Source organism: Mesoplodon bidens, assembly GCF_964165515.1.
Source record: "Mesoplodon bidens genome assembly, chromosome: 14".
NCBI classification, from domain to species: domain Eukaryota; kingdom Metazoa; phylum Chordata; class Mammalia; order Artiodactyla; family Ziphiidae; genus Mesoplodon; species Mesoplodon bidens.
The window spans coordinates 10,262,163-10,279,360 of record NC_138170.1 but is presented as its reverse complement, the minus strand read 5'-3'; the positions used below and the strand labels follow the sequence as shown (position 1 = coordinate 10,279,360).

The following is a 17,198-nucleotide window of genomic DNA, read 5'->3' as shown; positions in this document are numbered from 1 at the left end:
GGGGATGGAGGAATCAAAACAAATCACCAAGTTCTATGAAATTTAAAACAAAATAACCTTACTCTAGTAATTATACCTATATTTAGTAACTACATGAAAACACCTGGTTGCCATGCACAAGACAGCTGGAGTGCTCACTCCAGCATCACTATACTGGCCAAAAACCTACGAAATAACTCCAAAACCCACCCACAGGAGAAGTCCTTCCCTCCTGTGAAATAACTGTACTGCTGTGAACAAACAAGATAACACGGAAATGAGTCTGGATGTGCATGTTTGAATAACCAAAGGAGAAAACCTGGAAGGACACACACTAAAATGTAAAGCAATTATCCTTAGGGAATAGGATATGCTAATTCATTCTGAAACTGCTTGAAAATTTTTCCTATGATTAGCATGGTAAGATGAAAAACCAAACTTAAAAACCATCAATTTAAAGTTACCAATAGGCAAATATGAAATACTCTGAAACCTTACTTTTTCAAACCTTACTTTCTGAAGAAAGGTATGAAAAAAGAAAATGTATACAATAAACACAGGGCAGGAATGTTGTGATTTTGTAGAGATTTTAGAGGAATGAAAAATTAGAACTAAAGACATGAATATAAGTAAAAGTCAGGAAGTGAAAGAATCAGGGAGAATCCCCCCACCTCCCCAATGATGAATTTAGGAGATGGATAAAAGAAAAAAGGAAAACAAAAGTTAAGCAAGAAATTGTACTTACAACCCTCATGGCTGACTGAAAAAACATATCTGAAAATCAAAGTTCACAAGAGCCTTGGTTACTATGGATAAAACGTTTTCAAGTCAGTAACATTAATAAAAATCCTGGCAACAAAACTGGTAACGTGTAAGACAAACCTAACGGCATAAAAACTCAGGAGAGGAAGCATACAGCTCCCCAAAATTACTAAGCTAAATTAAACCCTGTCCTCGTCACAAGGCTCTAATACCCGGCAGTCAGGAAAACAGGGCTGTCTGTCTTATACAAGCAATTTCTGTACATACCGTCATCCGGGTCCTTTGGAGAAAATTTCTTTCCCATTAATTCGTTCATAATGTCATAGATGATGAGGGACGATCCTTTTGAAGGGCTTTCTGCAGAACAAGAAGGCAACTGGGTTTTCTCACGAGTCCACTTCCTGTACAACCACCGGGTGTGCGGAACTAGTCCTAAGGCCGCATTTCTCCTTCCTCCACCCAAGGCACGGAGCTGGCCGGGCACATCCCTGCTCGAGCAACGAGTGCACCCCCTGCACAGAGTGCAGCTCTCCCCCAGACCTGGGACAGTGACAGGGGCTCCCAACAGAGACTCCACCCTTCCTTCTTAGGCTCCTCACAAGGTCGACTTGCATTGAAACGGGGACAGACAGACCCTCACTAAGCCTGCATACTTAGAAAACAAACACGTTTATGCTAATAAACATTGGTGCTCCTTTTAAATATAACCAGGGCGAGAGCCAAGAAAAAGAAAACTGTAGAACTAAAATGCACCTATGACATTTCCAGTTAAACATTTCACATTATTCATCCACATCCCTTCCCCACCTTATCCATGTGCAAGTGATAATATACTTTCCATGACAGAACAGTACTTTTGAAGTTCCTCAAGCATGTTTTCATCTGTCAGCAATCCTAATTATTCTGTTAGTTTTATAATAACCTATTTTATATGTATCATTTCTTCATTATTTTAGGCTTTCTCCTTTGGGTAAATTCCTAGAAGTTATTATTACAGGCAGCCAATTTATATCCCTCAGACATACCAACACTCCTCCCCCCATGGCCCTGGGTATTACTGAGGAAGCACAAGTACCAATGACTTTAGTTAGCAACGGAACCAAAGTGGTATGTGATGTTGAGGAGAAATGGAATAGGCTTTGGGGTCAGAAATAATAGTTTCAGCAAAATGACACCAAAGTTGAGTAAAATTTTGGAAGACAGAATTACCATGGAAACTGTTTACCTGTTTTCAAGATAAAGTCAGTTAACTGCCCTTACTTCCCGATAGGTGACAATGTGAATTTTGTAAAACTAGCCCTCCAAAACAGATAATCAAGGTTTTCTGTTGTTTTCACACATAAAGTCTACCACAGGACAGAAGGCCTAGAATTGTCATTTCTGAACCCAGAGGTTCTTTCTCAGGTTGGGGCAAATGGATAGGAACCAACAGACTGTGAGTGCCTGCGACCTGCCTTCCCAGCACAGGACACTGTGCACAATTCATTTCATCATTACACCATGATGGCATCACTCAGGGAAGGGATCCAGTTCCTTCTGACACAGGTGGTAAATGGTAGAGGTGAAATTTCAACTCAGGTGTGCCTTGCTCCAAAGTCCATTCAGTAGAGCACAGCTGACCTAAAACCAGGTGACAAACAGCCTCAAGGCTCTCCTGTGAGGTTTCAAAACAAAGTTAAGGTGACTGTGGAGCAGCGCCATCCAGCAGCTACCTGCAAGGGTGGAGATGTTCTGTACCTGCATCGCTGAACATGCAGCCAGCAGCTACAAGTGGCTACTGAGCACTAATGCCATGAAGGAATTTTTAATTTTATTTAATTTTAATTTAATAGCCATGTGTGGCTAAGTGGCTACTGTATTGGACAGCACAGCTCTGGAGAGCAAAGGAACTCCAGACTAGTTTCTAGTTTCTCCTGACCAAAACCGCACACCATCCTTTCTTTTTAAAAAAATTAATTAATTAATTATTTCTGGCTGCATTGGATCTTTGTTGCTGTGCATGGGCTTTCTCTAGTTGCGGCGAGCGGGTGCTACTCTTCGTTGTGGTGCATGGGCTTCTCATCGCGGTGGCTTCTCTTGTTGCAGAGCTCGGGCTCTAGGTGCATGGGTTCAGTAGTTGTAGCTCGCGGGCTCTAGAGCGCAGGCTCAGTAGTTGTGGCGCACGGGCCTAGTTGCCCCGTGGCATGTGGGACCTTCCCGGACCAGGGCTCGAACCCGTGTCCCCTGCATTGGCAGGTGGGTTCTTAACAACTGTGCCACCAGGGAAGCCCCACCTGGTGGGGGGGGGTATATTTAATGACCTCCCTCCCCTCCAGCTCAAGTTTTACATCACAAACTGGATGTTACTCCCCTCAAGAATAACGTTTTGCTCAGGCTACAGACAATGTTATCTTGTGAACTGTCTAGTCTTAATTCATAAGCAGTGAAGTTAGCCTAATTCCTACATGATTAGAATTATGTAGAACTACATACGTAATTAGAACTACATATTAGTAGCATAATGACATACATACCATGTTGATAAAACACCTGAATAATATAGTGATACGTTGCAAGCGAGGGTTCTTGTATTACCAGGTACATAGAGGAAAAAAATAAAATAAGTCAAACACAGCTATACAAAATACAGCTTACTGAGGCACACTGAACTAAAAACATATTAATGTTGGTATTTAAGTAAAAGATACATTTCTGTTCCTCTGAACAAAGACATTTGTTAGCTCATATGATTAACGTAAAGGTGGAAAGGTGTCACAGAGATTGAATCCCTCTTAGAAAGTCCAGACACCTATCACAGCCAATGCACAATGGGTTTCATTTAAGAAAACTAAAGCATACTAAAGTGAATTGATTCCCAAAACACCCTTCAATAAAGTAGTTACTAAAAAATATACAACACACTAGCACACAATTGGGTTCAAATACTTAGTTATGCTAGAAAATGTCACGAGTTTAAAACCAGCCAACTGTAGGAGAACAATTCTCCCTAGAATTAAGAAATCCATAAAAAAGTACCTATAATACTAAAAGAATGTAACTTCCTATAAACAACACAAAGATGATAAAAGAGCTCCCATCATAGTAAATACACGTAATTAAAATGTGCCAAATGGTGGAAAGGAAATTCCCAACATACTATGTAAACAGCCAAAGAGTTTACAGTCCCCTTTTTGCTTGTCTGGACCTGAAACCTCTGGTCAGCACTGTCTTCAGTGAGGGACACCAGGACACATCCTCACCTATTCCAATGGCTTTCATTTCCCGTAAGGTCTGTAAGGCTGGCAATTTTCCCATTGCATGAAATCGTCGGAGACATTTCAGAATAGTATTAAAAGTCTGTAGATTGGGTTTCACGTTCTGTGCAACCATTTGTTTCAGCAGGTCCTAGTTGAATCAAAAGCAGGAAGTATTTTTTATGCCTGGTAGCTAATTTATCCAATGAACTAATGTAACGTACTAAAAAAGACTTGGGCTCTCTGCCTATGTTTAAAGTAGATTAATAAATACATCCCCAATTTCAGAGTTATCTAGTAACTAGCAGGACCAGCAACTCTGTCCCTTACAGAAGCCCCTCCATCAGTTACCCTGACCCACGTGATCCAGGTGTCCAACTGTCTCCAGCGGCCTAGGGAGTTTGAGACTGAAGCAGGAGAGCAGACTAGAATGGATTGCGTTTTTTCCTTTTTTACATGCGCAGTTGGTATAACAGGGTTTCTATCCCTGTCACTTCAATCCAGTGATTTTAATCTTTTTAAAAAATTATTTTATTTTTCGCTGCATTGGGTCTTTGTTGCTGCCGTGGGCTTTCTTTAGTTTTGGAAAGCGGGGGCTACTCTTCGTTGTGGTGCACAGGCTTCTCGTTGCAGTGGCTTCTCTTGTTGCGGAGCACGGGCTCTAGGCACACGGGCTTCAGTAGTTGTGGCACGTGGACTCAGCAGTTGTGGCTCAAGGGTTCTAGAGAACAGGCTCAGTAGTTGTGGCGCACGGGCTTAGTTGCTCTGCGGCGTGTGGGATCTTCCCGGACCAGGGCTCGAACCTGTGTCCCCTGCATTGGCAGGCGGATTCTTAACCATTGTGCCACCAGGGAAGCCCCTCAATTTTTTAAAACTTAGCTAATAAATTTTTTCAATAAATGTGTCTCATGTTAATGAAAAAACCATTACGAGAAATAAGTGAATAAAGCAATCCAGGTCTTCCTGGATTCGAACTGTATGCTTGGGTCACATGTCAGATACACCTACGTACACTACAGGGTTGCTGGAAGGGTGTGAACAGGTCATCGTGAGCTGAGCGCCCAGCACAGTGACTGCCATGAAGACGCTCAGTGAATGCTGTCTCCAACCCACGTACTCCTAGCAAAGAATATTTTAGGCCTATTAGAAGACAAAGTGAGAGTTCCTCCTTACCAACATATTATTCCATTTTTCTTCAAATTTATCATTCACCACGGATGCTGTTGCTTCAATCAATGAATTGAAGGTGTGTACATCAGCTATAAAAGAAGAAAACTACTTTAACAAAATTTGGGGTTGAAGATTAAAGGCAAAGTGGTCATGCACACATGTCTACAAAACTAGAAAACTACTCTTTTCTCTGGCTCTGGACTCCTGCTTCAGTCACCAATACCACAGGAAAAGATTAAGAATGAGCAAATGACTGAGGTAAAATCCTGAGATTTTATAGATGCCGGAGAGAAGGAGAGAGAAGGAAGGACAGAGGGGAATTCTCCAAACACACTCACCACGAAGTCTGTTGTTTAATAGTTCAGTGAACAAGTTCAATGCCTGCGTAGGAGCTCGGTGCTGGAAAAGGGAAAGTGTGAAAGTGAAGGATCATCAGATTTGTTCATTTAAGAAATATGTGCGTTCGACTGCTCTAGGGTTTGGAAGCACAGCAGTAAACAGACATGGTCTCATTCTCAAGAAACGTATCCTCCGTGCAGTGGTTCTCTACTGGGGCAACACCGCTTCCCAGGAGACACTGAATAATGCTTGGACACATTTTGGCTGTCCCAGCTGGGGAGGGATGGATGGACCACCAGCATGCAGTGGACAGGAGCGGCTCCTCAACGCCCTTCAAGGCACCAGACAGCTCCACAACAGCAGATTATCTGGCCCAACTGTGAACAGTTCTGAGGTTGAGAAGCACTGATTTAGGGGAAGATGAAGATATATAAAACAAACGTTACCTTCACCATTCCTCGGATCATTGTGCAGTAGGAGTGTGCGTTTTTCTCTGGCATGAGAGCAAAGATTCTCTCAGCGTTGTTTTTTGCTCTAGACACAAGAAAGTAAATGTGAACCAGAGGAAACAGAAAAACCAGTAATAGCCACCAACTCACCATGTTCCAGGCGCTGTGCTAAGCATTTTATGCATATAATTTCAAGTAATTCTTGCCCCCCAGAGAGAAGACATGGTTATCATTTTCTTTTTTTTTTTTTTTTTTTTTTTTTGCGGTACGCAGGCCTCTCACTGTTGTGGCCTCTCCCGTTGCGGCACACAGGCTCCAGACGCACAGGCTCAGCGGCCATGGCTCATGGGCCCAGCCGCTCCACGGCATGTGGGATCTTCCCGGACCGGGGCACGAACCTGTGTCCCCTGCATCGGCAGGCAGACTCTCAACCACTGCGCCACCAGGGAAGCCCCTATGATCATTTTGAAAACAGGAAAAACTGAGGCTCAAAGACCTTAAGTTGTCCAAGGCAGAACCAGGACTTAAAAGGGGTGATATATACTCAAGGTATTAAACAAACAGCAAACTGCACAGCAGGGTACATAGTGACGTTTCCCCACCCTCTTTCAACTGGATACAATTCCCCCTCGGAGGCAACCACAGACAAGCGGTGTCTCTAGAATCCTTTGTCCTATTCTAGCCTATCAATGTACTGTGTTATACAAATCATGCTGTACCTTGATTCTCCCTGTTACCAATATGTCCTGGAAATCAGACAGAACCAGGATTTGGGCCACAATGGTACTCCACAGTCAATGCTCTTAACCACTATGAGAAAGTATTAGTATCTACTGAAAAAATTTAATTTTTGATTCTATTCATTTTATCACTTCAAAAAAGACTTTAGATATTAATGGTAGCTTCCCTTTTTCAGACATCCATATGAAATACCTTTCTTTTATTTAGATGCTTCTACTCAGTTAATTTAATTCTGAAATGTTAAATGATATTCACGTTTTGTTCGGAAGTGAATACTTCTGTTTGCTGGCCACTAGTCTGAACCTAGAACTATGCTCTAGCATATGTGTATTCTAACATAATAAAAAATTGTGAATCTTTTAGAATTAGAGGTATATATTGCAAGGTAGGACTATTGATGAAACTACCAAAAGAACCATACCATGAAGGTTGCATGGAGTTGGATGGAAAAATAGAAGTCAGGTGTCAACCTTGTGCTGCTGGTTGGAGGTAAAGATCTAATGAAAAACGGTCCAAACACATATGAAAACCAACTGAGACATTTATACTGCACACTGAAAACAAACTGCATTTTAGAATATTCCAGGATCGTATCTTCTTCAGGGGCTGATGGGGAACATTCTACGCACTGTACGGAGCCATAACGCAAAGTTCTAATCACACTGTAACATACTTCCAAGTAACTCCAAGCTGATGACCAGCCTTCTTCTTAGGTTTCTCGTTATTTCCCTCTGTGGCCTCTTCCTGAAATGAACCATCACCAACAGATATAAAACAAAATATGACAATGGAATGCATTCTCTGAGGAAACTTCAGAAAAGCAAAGCAAATACAGATCCAGTAGAAGGCAAAAAGGAAACCCAGTGTTTATTAAGAAATATTAATTTCTGAAGTGTAGAGTATGCTCACTCCTCTCTGCCCACCTACGTATGAATTTTTGAGGGGGCTGGAACCAGGGGTCCCCCACCCCGTCCCTTACACATCATACTACCACTTTAAGTAACAACAACAAAGGGGCCTGTCCAAACATGTCTGGTCAAAGGTTTGCTGCATGTGGCAGGCAAGGTCAAAATATTTTTAAGGAGGGAAGCAGGGCAGAACAATTGTTAAAATCCGTCTCCTGCTCCACATTTCTGTCCAGGCTACGTACTATGCCACAACACACCTCAGAACAAATCTCTTGGACCCTAACACATGGCACAAGAACCTGCCTTACTCTGGGGAGGTTTTACTACCAAAAGAAACTTTAAAATCACTGCCAAATCCATTACCAACTCTTCTGCTTGTTCACGTTGTTGAAAATTATAATTAGTTGAGGGCTCTTGGTTACCATAGTAACATAATAAATCCAAGAGACTGTTGGTTGTTTCCAGAGATACGGTGGTTCCTGTGGGTAGGAGAAAAAAAGGGAAAGAAACCTTGAAGCATCAAAGAACTAAAGCCTATTAGATTAAAATTCTTCACTTTTTCTGTGAGCTGTGGCCTTCCTGGTTACATATTCAGTCTCATCCATCACTTTCTTGATGGATGAGTGTGCACTCCACATCAGCTTAAACACTTGGAGTGATGCAGACAGGACACAATCCCTAACAGTGCTGTGTGACAGGAAAGATAAAATACAAGATCAAGTTTGACCCTGTGCTCATTTATTTTACGTACTCACATCCCCAGAGAAATTATCTCACGGTTCTAACTATCATCTTCAAACTGAACCCTCTGCAAATGATTGCCACATTGTCCCCCGGGGCCAGTTCCATTTTTACAAATGAAAGCAGAACTATTCCACTTGGACCCAGGCCCTCACTGAAATACTTGCCTAGAAATACTAGCATAAATGCCTAATTATAGTAGCCTTTAAAAAATTATTGCTCAAACCATTATGTTCCCATCTTGACTCTTACGAAGGGGGAGAAAAGCGAACAGGAAGAAGTATGAAACATCATTTAGTGCTTTGAAAGAAAACTAACTGCATTTTTCTAAAGAAAATATACTGATAATACAAATGCCCAGCAGGAAACTTAAAAGCCCAGAAAAGACAGCATGGCAGGGTGGACGGGACACCGGAGATGGAGTGTAAGTAGTCTTGACTAGGTCTTACCATCTCAAAGCTGTGTAACCCTAAAGATTACCTGTAATCAGTTTCCTTTATAAAATGACGATAAGCACACCAACTCATAAGGTGTTCTATAATTAAATGCCTAGCAAAGTGTATGGCACTTATTAGGGCCTTGATAATAAAACTTTGTTTCCTCTCCCAGTATGTTGCCTCATTCCATTACTCTGAATGAGTTGAGTGTTGTGGGTTTGACACACTGTCTTTAGTAATGCTTACTGAACATCTGCATGTGCCTACCCCACACAGTGTGTAAAACAAAGGAAGACAAGTTTTCGTACTAAGATGTCTATCGTACTCAACAAGCAGAGGGAAAAGCCTCCCTAAATGATAACCTGCATCAGCAATTCATCTGTACACCCGAAGCTTTAACAGGCTACACATCAAAATTCTCAAATCAAACACAGCTTTCTGCAAATGTTTCTTGTTGTGTTTAAGACTGTATTGAGTGATTCAGTCCAGTTTCTATCTCTTGCATGTTTGGCTGATTTTTCTCCTAAATCACTGAACAGCACTCCGGATTCTAAAACTTAATGCTGCTGCCTTCCATGTTACTATAGGTACATTCTCATGACAGCTTACACGCCCTGGCACCTAGATCTACACCCCTGGAGGTTCATCCAGATCAAATTCAGAGAGCTGCAGGATTTGACAGAAGTGACTTTTTCAAGGCCACAGTGCTAACTGGTGCCAGAACCTATCCAAACCTCTGAGCCCGCAGCTTAGCGCTCCTTCCTTTTCAAATATTTCTTTTTTGTCTGCTTTATGCCTTCCAAACGTAAAGAATATAGGAAATGTGAATAGAGTATGTACACACCTGATGTTAAAAACAGAAGCTAAGGAAGAATGGCTGTATAATTTGTCTACCTCTGATACAGCACAAGAGGACAACATGCTAACAAAGTTGCAACTCTACCCCACCCACAGTTTTAAAATGATGCTCAAGCAGAACATGAAAAAGGACATATTAAACCATAAAAAACACAAACATAGCCACTGAACAGAGGAAGGAGCACAGCACTTGTAACTTATACTCGTAACTTATCTGGATCACATACGTCACTGTGGCCCACTTCCAAGCCCATGTTCCCAGAGAGGCTTCAAATGAACTCAGTCACCTGCTTGCAAGAGCTGATCAAACATGTCCACAGAAGCTTTGACTTTTCTGAGCTTGATTCGTTCCTGCAGAGCAGCCTCACTTATATCTTCAATCTGAGGTTCAAAGTACTCAGGCATAAAACACTAGGAAAACAAGATGGCTAAAGTTATTGTGAACAGGGCAACGTGAAAGGTAGCTGAGTAGGACAAGACTTGGATCGCCAACCAAAATGAGACCTCACAGCTCCGGTTCATGCTTCATGCAGCAGATAGTATTTTTTTTAACAAGAATACCTCTGTAGGGAATATGACTTATTTCAAAAAACCTCTCCAGTCTCCAAAACAAGATTACTTAGCGATCTCCTAGCTCGGGGTGGAGAATTTAAAAGCACCCACACATAAATATTTAATCCATATCTCAAGAATCTAATTTCCAACCAAACTTCCCAATTTCAAGGTGAACTTATTTATCCCTTGCTAAAACCATCCTTCCTACTTTCCTCCCAATCTTGGTTAAAGGTGCCACAGGACACCCAGTTTGCAAAGACAGAAACCTTTCATCCATGATACTTCTTTTACTCTAAACGTTTAGTACTACCAAGGTATGCTGATTTTACCTCACTCACCAATTTACCCAAATATTTACTGAAGGCCTACGACTTGATGCCAGGCACCAAGCTAGACACTGGGAATAAACAGACGGAAGTCATTCTCTACCCTCAAGATGCTCACAATCTAATAGAGAAAGCAAATAAGGAAATAATTATGATACAGCGTGAATGATAAATGACGTAAGAGGTCTCAGAGGTATGGGAATGCTGCCCGCCATGGGGGCAGGGGATCCACAGACGGCCTTAAGCAGAAGTGAGCTAAACATAGAAGAGGAACTGTTAGTCAGAAACTTAACGGGGAAAGGATGGCCAAGAAATGATCATCCCACTGCTGCTACTGTCTTAGTTCAGGATTCTAATATTTTTATGGACACAATCACACCGACTACCTAATTTGTCCCCAAGAGTCGCTGCTTGAGAAGCACAAGAGGGTGTGTCTGGGGGTGGTGGTGTGTGCGTGCTTTGGAAAGCAGGGAGACGTGAGAGGGAGCAGTTTTAGACATAATGAGTCTGAGTTACTATTTCCACTAATAAGCTCAGGAGGGCAGAGCCCATGTTTCGCTCACCACTGTATGACACGCTAAGCACGATGTCTCACACACAGCAGGCCCTGCACACTCCTCATGACTACAGAACAGAGGTAGCTGGAAATACAATCTGGAGTTCAAAGTAGAGATACCTAGGCCAGATATACAAGAATGCCAAATGGAGTATAAGGGTCACTGAAGCAGGAAGATTCCGGACAGAAAAAAGAGAAAGTGACTGAGCATGGAACCCTAAGAAAAAGACACCAAGGCTCAAGGAGTAGACAGAAAAGCTACTGAGGGAAACTAAAAAGGAATAGTCACAGAGGTAAAGATCTAAGAGTCTGGTGTCACAGAAGCCAAATGGGGAAAATAAAATGAAGGGCAAATACATATAGTTTAATAAAGGTTAGTATTGTAAGCAAAGATAACCATAAACATTAAAAGACTTTTCACCCAAATACTGTAGGCATTCAAATGGCTACTTTAAATATTAGCCATGAAAACTTAGTTTAAGTTACAATTACATGGTATTATCTGAAAATTCCAATTACCTCTCCTTACCGGTATATGAGGTTCAGCTACGTCTTTCTGAAAATATTTGGGATATGAATTAATAATAAACTTTGCTGCATTCTCCCCGGACTTCTTTGCCAACAAAAATGAATGCTATATAAAGAAAAAGATTTAGATATAAGTTGATATTACCTGTAATTTAAACTCAAGAGATCAAAGTCACACCCTCAGCAAAAATTATTTTGCCCCCCTAAAAAAAAAAGAGAATACAGTGATACACAGAATCCCAATTAGAATTTAAACTACATAATTATTACTTATCTACCTCTGCTGAGTGTGACATAATTTCAGGTCACATCTTATATACAGCTTGAGGTATATAAAAGCAATGTGCTTAAACCGAGTGGATTGCTCTATAGTGGGAAAGAGCCCTAAGTATTAAAAACCCAAACCAAATACCCTCTCCACAGCCAATCTCTAAAACTTTTTGATAAAAGTAGTAAAAGATTCAGAAAATCTACCAATTTATCTATCAGCATCTGTAAACTTTTCAAAAGTTTTTACAACTAAGCTAAGTTATACATGTACTCTTGTACCCAAACCAACAAGATAAAACGTAATATTAGAAAAGTTTCATAAAAATACTCACAGATTCCATAGAGGATGTTGGTATGAGATAAGGATCATCTTGAAATGCGTAAGGGGCAGCTGTAGCATCCTGTGGAAAAGACACAGAAGTCTCTTTAGCTACATTTTTATTAAGAGGACCTTGTGGGTTTTGGTGATGACTAAAAACTCTGCAAAGTAAGTTTTAACTATACATGTATCACAGAAGCAGAAATATGTATGTTTGCAGACACTAATACCTACACTGTACCCGCGGCTCTGTAGAGTTGGCTGTCATTAGGCACAACTTAAAGCAAACGATGGCTCAAACCCCCATGACTGCTTTTTAATTGAAGGCTATCACCACGGACAATTGCTGTTTTAAACTCAAGGTCAAGAGCTTCTGAATTAAACCAGCCTGGGCACCAGCTTCCTGCACTAAGGTTTCCTGCAAATGGAGGACAGGAGTTACTGGGCCCTCTCAGGAGGCAGGAACAGCAGCTTCTCCACGTCCTGTTGCCCAAGGTTCTGTACTTCTTTACATTGTTCTGGGTGGAACCCTGAGCAAAATGAACCCTCCAGCACCACCAGAGGCTCACTCAGAACGGCCCTCCAATTACTTCTTCTAGCCTTCTCCTATCCCTTGGAGCCCCCTTCCCTGGGCCTTCTGGCAACTTTGTTCCACAGGAAAAACTCAACTTGCATCCTGAATCTCTTCTGTCCCCTTGATGCCTTGTCTTACTGACCTGGATTCTCCAGGGGAGAGCCTCCCTGCGGCTCTCACAGGAAGGATGCTCATACCCAGGGCGCGGAGGCAGTGCTCTTTGGGGCCCTCGCTTCCTGACGCCTGACGCTGTATTCCCTTTACACTCATCTGAGGCTCCTTTCATCTGGTTGTACCACTCTCTACCAACACGTGGTGGGTGTGTAACGGCAACCAGAGGAAGCAGTTCTAGGGCAGCTGCCCTGGACTGTTCCTCCCTGATCACCAGCTGTTGCTTGCCTCTGTCCTGTCCACCATCCTTATTAAATACCTGTTTGGTTGGGGCCTCTAGTTTTGTGACATGCTGGACTTCCCTTACTAGACTTACTCTTCCTATTTGTTTCCTGCATTTTCCACCCTCGATGATTTCCAAGCCCTTCATGGTTTCTGAGAAACAACTTCTCTACTCTGGCCCTGCAGCTCAGATGCCTCACACTAAATTTATCCCCAGCTGAACTTCCCTGACAGAGCTACCTCCCCCTCCTATCTTCTCTATCTCAGTGAATGGTACCGAGCTCTCTGCAATCCAAGCCAAAGATCCTCTCCTACTACTTCCATTCAACTAACGTGTCACCAGGTGTGGTCAACTCGAGCTCCTTAACGTCCCCTACCTACTGCACCGTCCCTTGTCCCCACTGCCACTGCCTTAGTTCAGTACCTTCCACGTTCATTCATTCCATATTTACTGAGCACCTCGTACGTGCCAGGCATTATTCTAGCTACCAAGGAAACAATAAAATCTTATCCCCTATAGAGCTCACAATTTAGTGGGGAAAAAAATCTCCAGAAAACAAAAATAAATAAAACATACAGTAATTTTAAAGGCAATAAGTGCTATGAGAAAGAAAGGAAGGGAGGGAGGGAGGGAGGGAGAACGAACTATCAGAGAAAAGAACCATACATTTATTTATTTATTCTTTTTTTAAATTTCATTTATTTATTTTTGGCTGTGCTGGGTCTTCATTGCTGCACACAGGCTTTCTCTAGTTGTGGCGAGCAGGGGCTACTCTTTGTTGTGGTGCACGGGCTTCTCATTGCAGTGGCTTCTCTTGCTGCGGAGCACAGACTCTAGGCGCATGGGCTTCAGCAGTTGTGGCACACAGGCTCAGTAGTTGTGGCTTGCAGGCTCTAGAGTGCAGGCTCAGTAGTTGTGGCGCACGGGCTTAGTTGCTCTGCGGCATGTGGGATCTTCCCGGACCAGGGCTTTGAACCCATGTCCCCTGCATTGGCAGGTGGATTCTTAACCACTGTGCCACCAGGGAAGTCCCCGAAACATACAATTTTAAATCGTGTGGTTGAGGAAGGCCTCCATGAAAAGGCTTAAAGAGATGAAGGAGGAAATTATGTGGATATCTCAGGGAAAAATACTCCAGGCAGAATAAACAGCAGACATTAACGCCCTGAGGCTGACCCGGGCCTACTAAGAAAGTGAGGATTAGCCAGGAGGCCACGTAGAACAGAGCTAGCAAGGAAGATGGTAGGAGATGTGGTCAGAGTGGCAGTGGGGGTGGTGGCTGAACACGTAGGGCCTCAGGTGCCCTCGGATGGACTTCAGCTTTTATGTGAATTATGACAGATGAGAAGCCATTTTATGATAAATGAGAAGACAAATGAATTCTGAGTACAAGAGCGATGTGGTTCAACATTCTAGCAGGTCACTGCGGCTGCTTGATTGAGAACAGTCTGTAGCGGGCAGAGGAGGTGAAGAAGACAGAGACTGTTGTAACTAATCCAAGATGGTAAGAGATGACGGTGGCCTGGATGACCAAGGTGATCGTGGTGATGACAAGGGCTCAGGATTTGGATGCTGTGTAGGAAAAGAAGTTACCAGGCTTGAAGTCGCTATTCTTAGAAAGGCCTGCTTACAAGGCCTGGTGGGCATCTGGGAACTTGGATTTTGGAGGGTCCCCACCATTCCCAGTACTGGTCTAAACTGTACTATGTGGTTTATGCTGAACTCCCGCTTTCCTTCTGGCAGTGTGGAATTTTGGTATGTGCCAGGCAGAGACTCTGGGCACTGAGTCTCCAAAGAGCTTTCCTGGTAGACTTTTCCACGTGTTGTGACAACTCTGCTGGAGGACACTCTTGGAAGCTTTCTCCTGGTTTCCTTTGGACTTTACCCCACGTGCCTTCTTCTCTTACTGATTTTGCTTTGTGTCCTTTCGCTGTAATAAAACATAGCTGTAGGACCATATGCTGAGTCCTGTGAATCCTCCTAGCAAACCACTGAACCTGGGCGTGGTCTTTGGGACTCCGTACACAAATATTTTGATGGAAGAAACAGAGGATTTACTGAAGTGCAGCACATGAAAAAGAGAAGCAACTAGAAGCATGGAGCTGCCATTAATGAGATGGCAAAGAATGTGTGAGTTTTAGAGAGAAAGGGGCTGGGTTTTGGACATGTTAAGATCATTATTATACTTTTGAGAGGAAAGGTTTCCCGTATCCACATTGCTGTCTTTTCTAAAATTTGACTGATTATGTCACACCACTGCGTAAAGTCTTTCAGGGGACTTGAACAAAAATCAGAAGCCCCAGCACAGCACTCATGCCCTTGCCTCACCTCTCACTGCTCCACCCCTCAAAGTCCTGCTTCCCCCATACAACCTCCTCATTCTGTGCCTCTGCTCCTGGTGCTGCCCCTGCTAGGAATGCTCTTTCCCACTATCCTGGCTTCTCATCCTCCAAGCATCGATCCGATACCAGCTCTTCTGGGGAACGGTCTTCTGGAAGTCCTTTCTCAGTCTGCGTTATGCACCCTCTCCTGAGTGCTCCTTCAGCCTCCCTCTCTACAAACTATGCAAGGACTCTGTCTTAATTCTACAACCAGCACAGTGCCTGGTAAGCACAGTTAAGGGCAGAATGTGTGGTTACTGAATGAATGAATGACTATCCCTCGGATTTTAAGTGCCCAAACCCAGACAAGTCAGACAACTCCACACATAATTCTATAACTTCTTTGACTTGAAGGGGCCCTGGGCCATTCTCAGTAAAAAAAGACTGAACAGTCTCAGAGGCCTATTTCACGAGTTTACATTTCAGGTGCCTACTTATGGATAAGTGAGCTGAAAATCTCAATGTCTTGCTAGTGTGGAGATGCAGTATTTTAAAACCCGTCCTCAGATACTGCTAGGGTATATCTGTGCATATTTGGCCCGACAGCCTATAAGTTTCGCATCTACAATAGAAGAAAAATTCTGGAAATCTGTGGTAACGGTCTCAGGGAGGGTCAGAATCCACACAGACATTGCAGCAAAAAGAAAGGACTTAATTACTTTAGACGTTTCCCCCACAGCTGAAATTGAAAGTACAGTTTGCAGCTAATGAAAAATACAATCAATCAGAAAGTTCCATTTCTAAGGCATTTACCAGGGTTTCAGTTTATCTATCAAGACTACAGACTCTATTCTTGAACTGTCAAGAGAGCAAATTATTCACAAATAAATCACCAAGATAGCTGGAGCAATAATGCAATAGCCAGCACTTACCGAGCATGTCCTTTGGGTGAGGCACTGTCCTAAACCCTTCCACGTGTACTAACTTATTTAATTCTCACCCAAACCTCAAGGTTTGGTGCTATAATTAAATCCCCATTTTATAGATAAGGAAACGGAAGCATCAAGAGAAAAGGTAACTTTGTGATAAAGATGAAACAAAACATTTGGCTCCAGGACCCAGATTCTTAATCACTGAATTACTTCCAGCATGGTGGGTACACTGTTCTCCAAGTTGGTCTACAGATCACTTGCACTGGAGTATCACACTCAAACCGTTCCCCAGGAACATGCATTTCAACAAGCTCTTCAGGAGGTTAAGTTTAAAAATCACTGGCCTAGTATAAAAACACTGAATTTGCAGAAAAAAGACATGGTACTAAGTCAGGGCTTTAATATCCTAAGTAGCCCTGGGCCAATCACTTTAAAAGCTTCAGTTTTCTCATTTGTCACATGAAGGGACTGAACTAGATATTTCTAAGAAACTCTCTAGATCTACAACAGTTTAATTGTGAATCATGCAGATATGAACATTACATTTATTATTAGCTGAGTTAGATACAAAAACCTAAAATTCCTACTTACCCTGTGTACCGTGGATGCAAGAGCCTGAAGAACAGCCACTTTATCCCTAAGAATGAGAATCACAAGTTATCCCTCATGAGGGCTTTTCACACTCACAAACAGAACAAGTGATCCTACTCTCAGAATGGACTGGCCAACCACAAAGTTCAGGTCGCAAGTAAAGCCAGTTCTGATCTCTCAAGACCACTAGAATAATAAGTTAGAAAATGAGAAAA

The 17,198-nt window shown here is 42.6% G+C and overlaps 1 protein-coding gene across 1 annotated transcript in view; it reads right to left on the bottom strand.

The window, feature by feature from the left end:
* Positions 1–17,198, bottom strand: part of PTCD3 (pentatricopeptide repeat domain 3) — a 31,234-nt gene that overhangs the window by 8,144 nt on the left and 5,892 nt on the right. The window contains exons 4-16 of the mRNA XM_081254355.1: positions 16,984–17,029; positions 12,185–12,253; positions 11,584–11,688; positions 9,905–10,028; positions 7,945–8,060; positions 7,347–7,417; positions 5,930–6,017; positions 5,483–5,543; positions 5,148–5,233; positions 3,981–4,125; positions 3,255–3,305; positions 1,009–1,098; positions 725–753 (exon numbers count right to left, since the gene is read on the bottom strand). Of these exons, the coding sequence (XP_081110481.1) occupies positions 725–753; positions 1,009–1,098; positions 3,255–3,305; positions 3,981–4,125; positions 5,148–5,233; positions 5,483–5,543; positions 5,930–6,017; positions 7,347–7,417; positions 7,945–8,060; positions 9,905–10,028; positions 11,584–11,688; positions 12,185–12,253; positions 16,984–17,029 (1,081 nt within the window). The remainder of the gene's footprint in view (positions 1–724; positions 754–1,008; positions 1,099–3,254; positions 3,306–3,980; positions 4,126–5,147; positions 5,234–5,482; positions 5,544–5,929; positions 6,018–7,346; positions 7,418–7,944; positions 8,061–9,904; positions 10,029–11,583; positions 11,689–12,184; positions 12,254–16,983; positions 17,030–17,198) is intronic.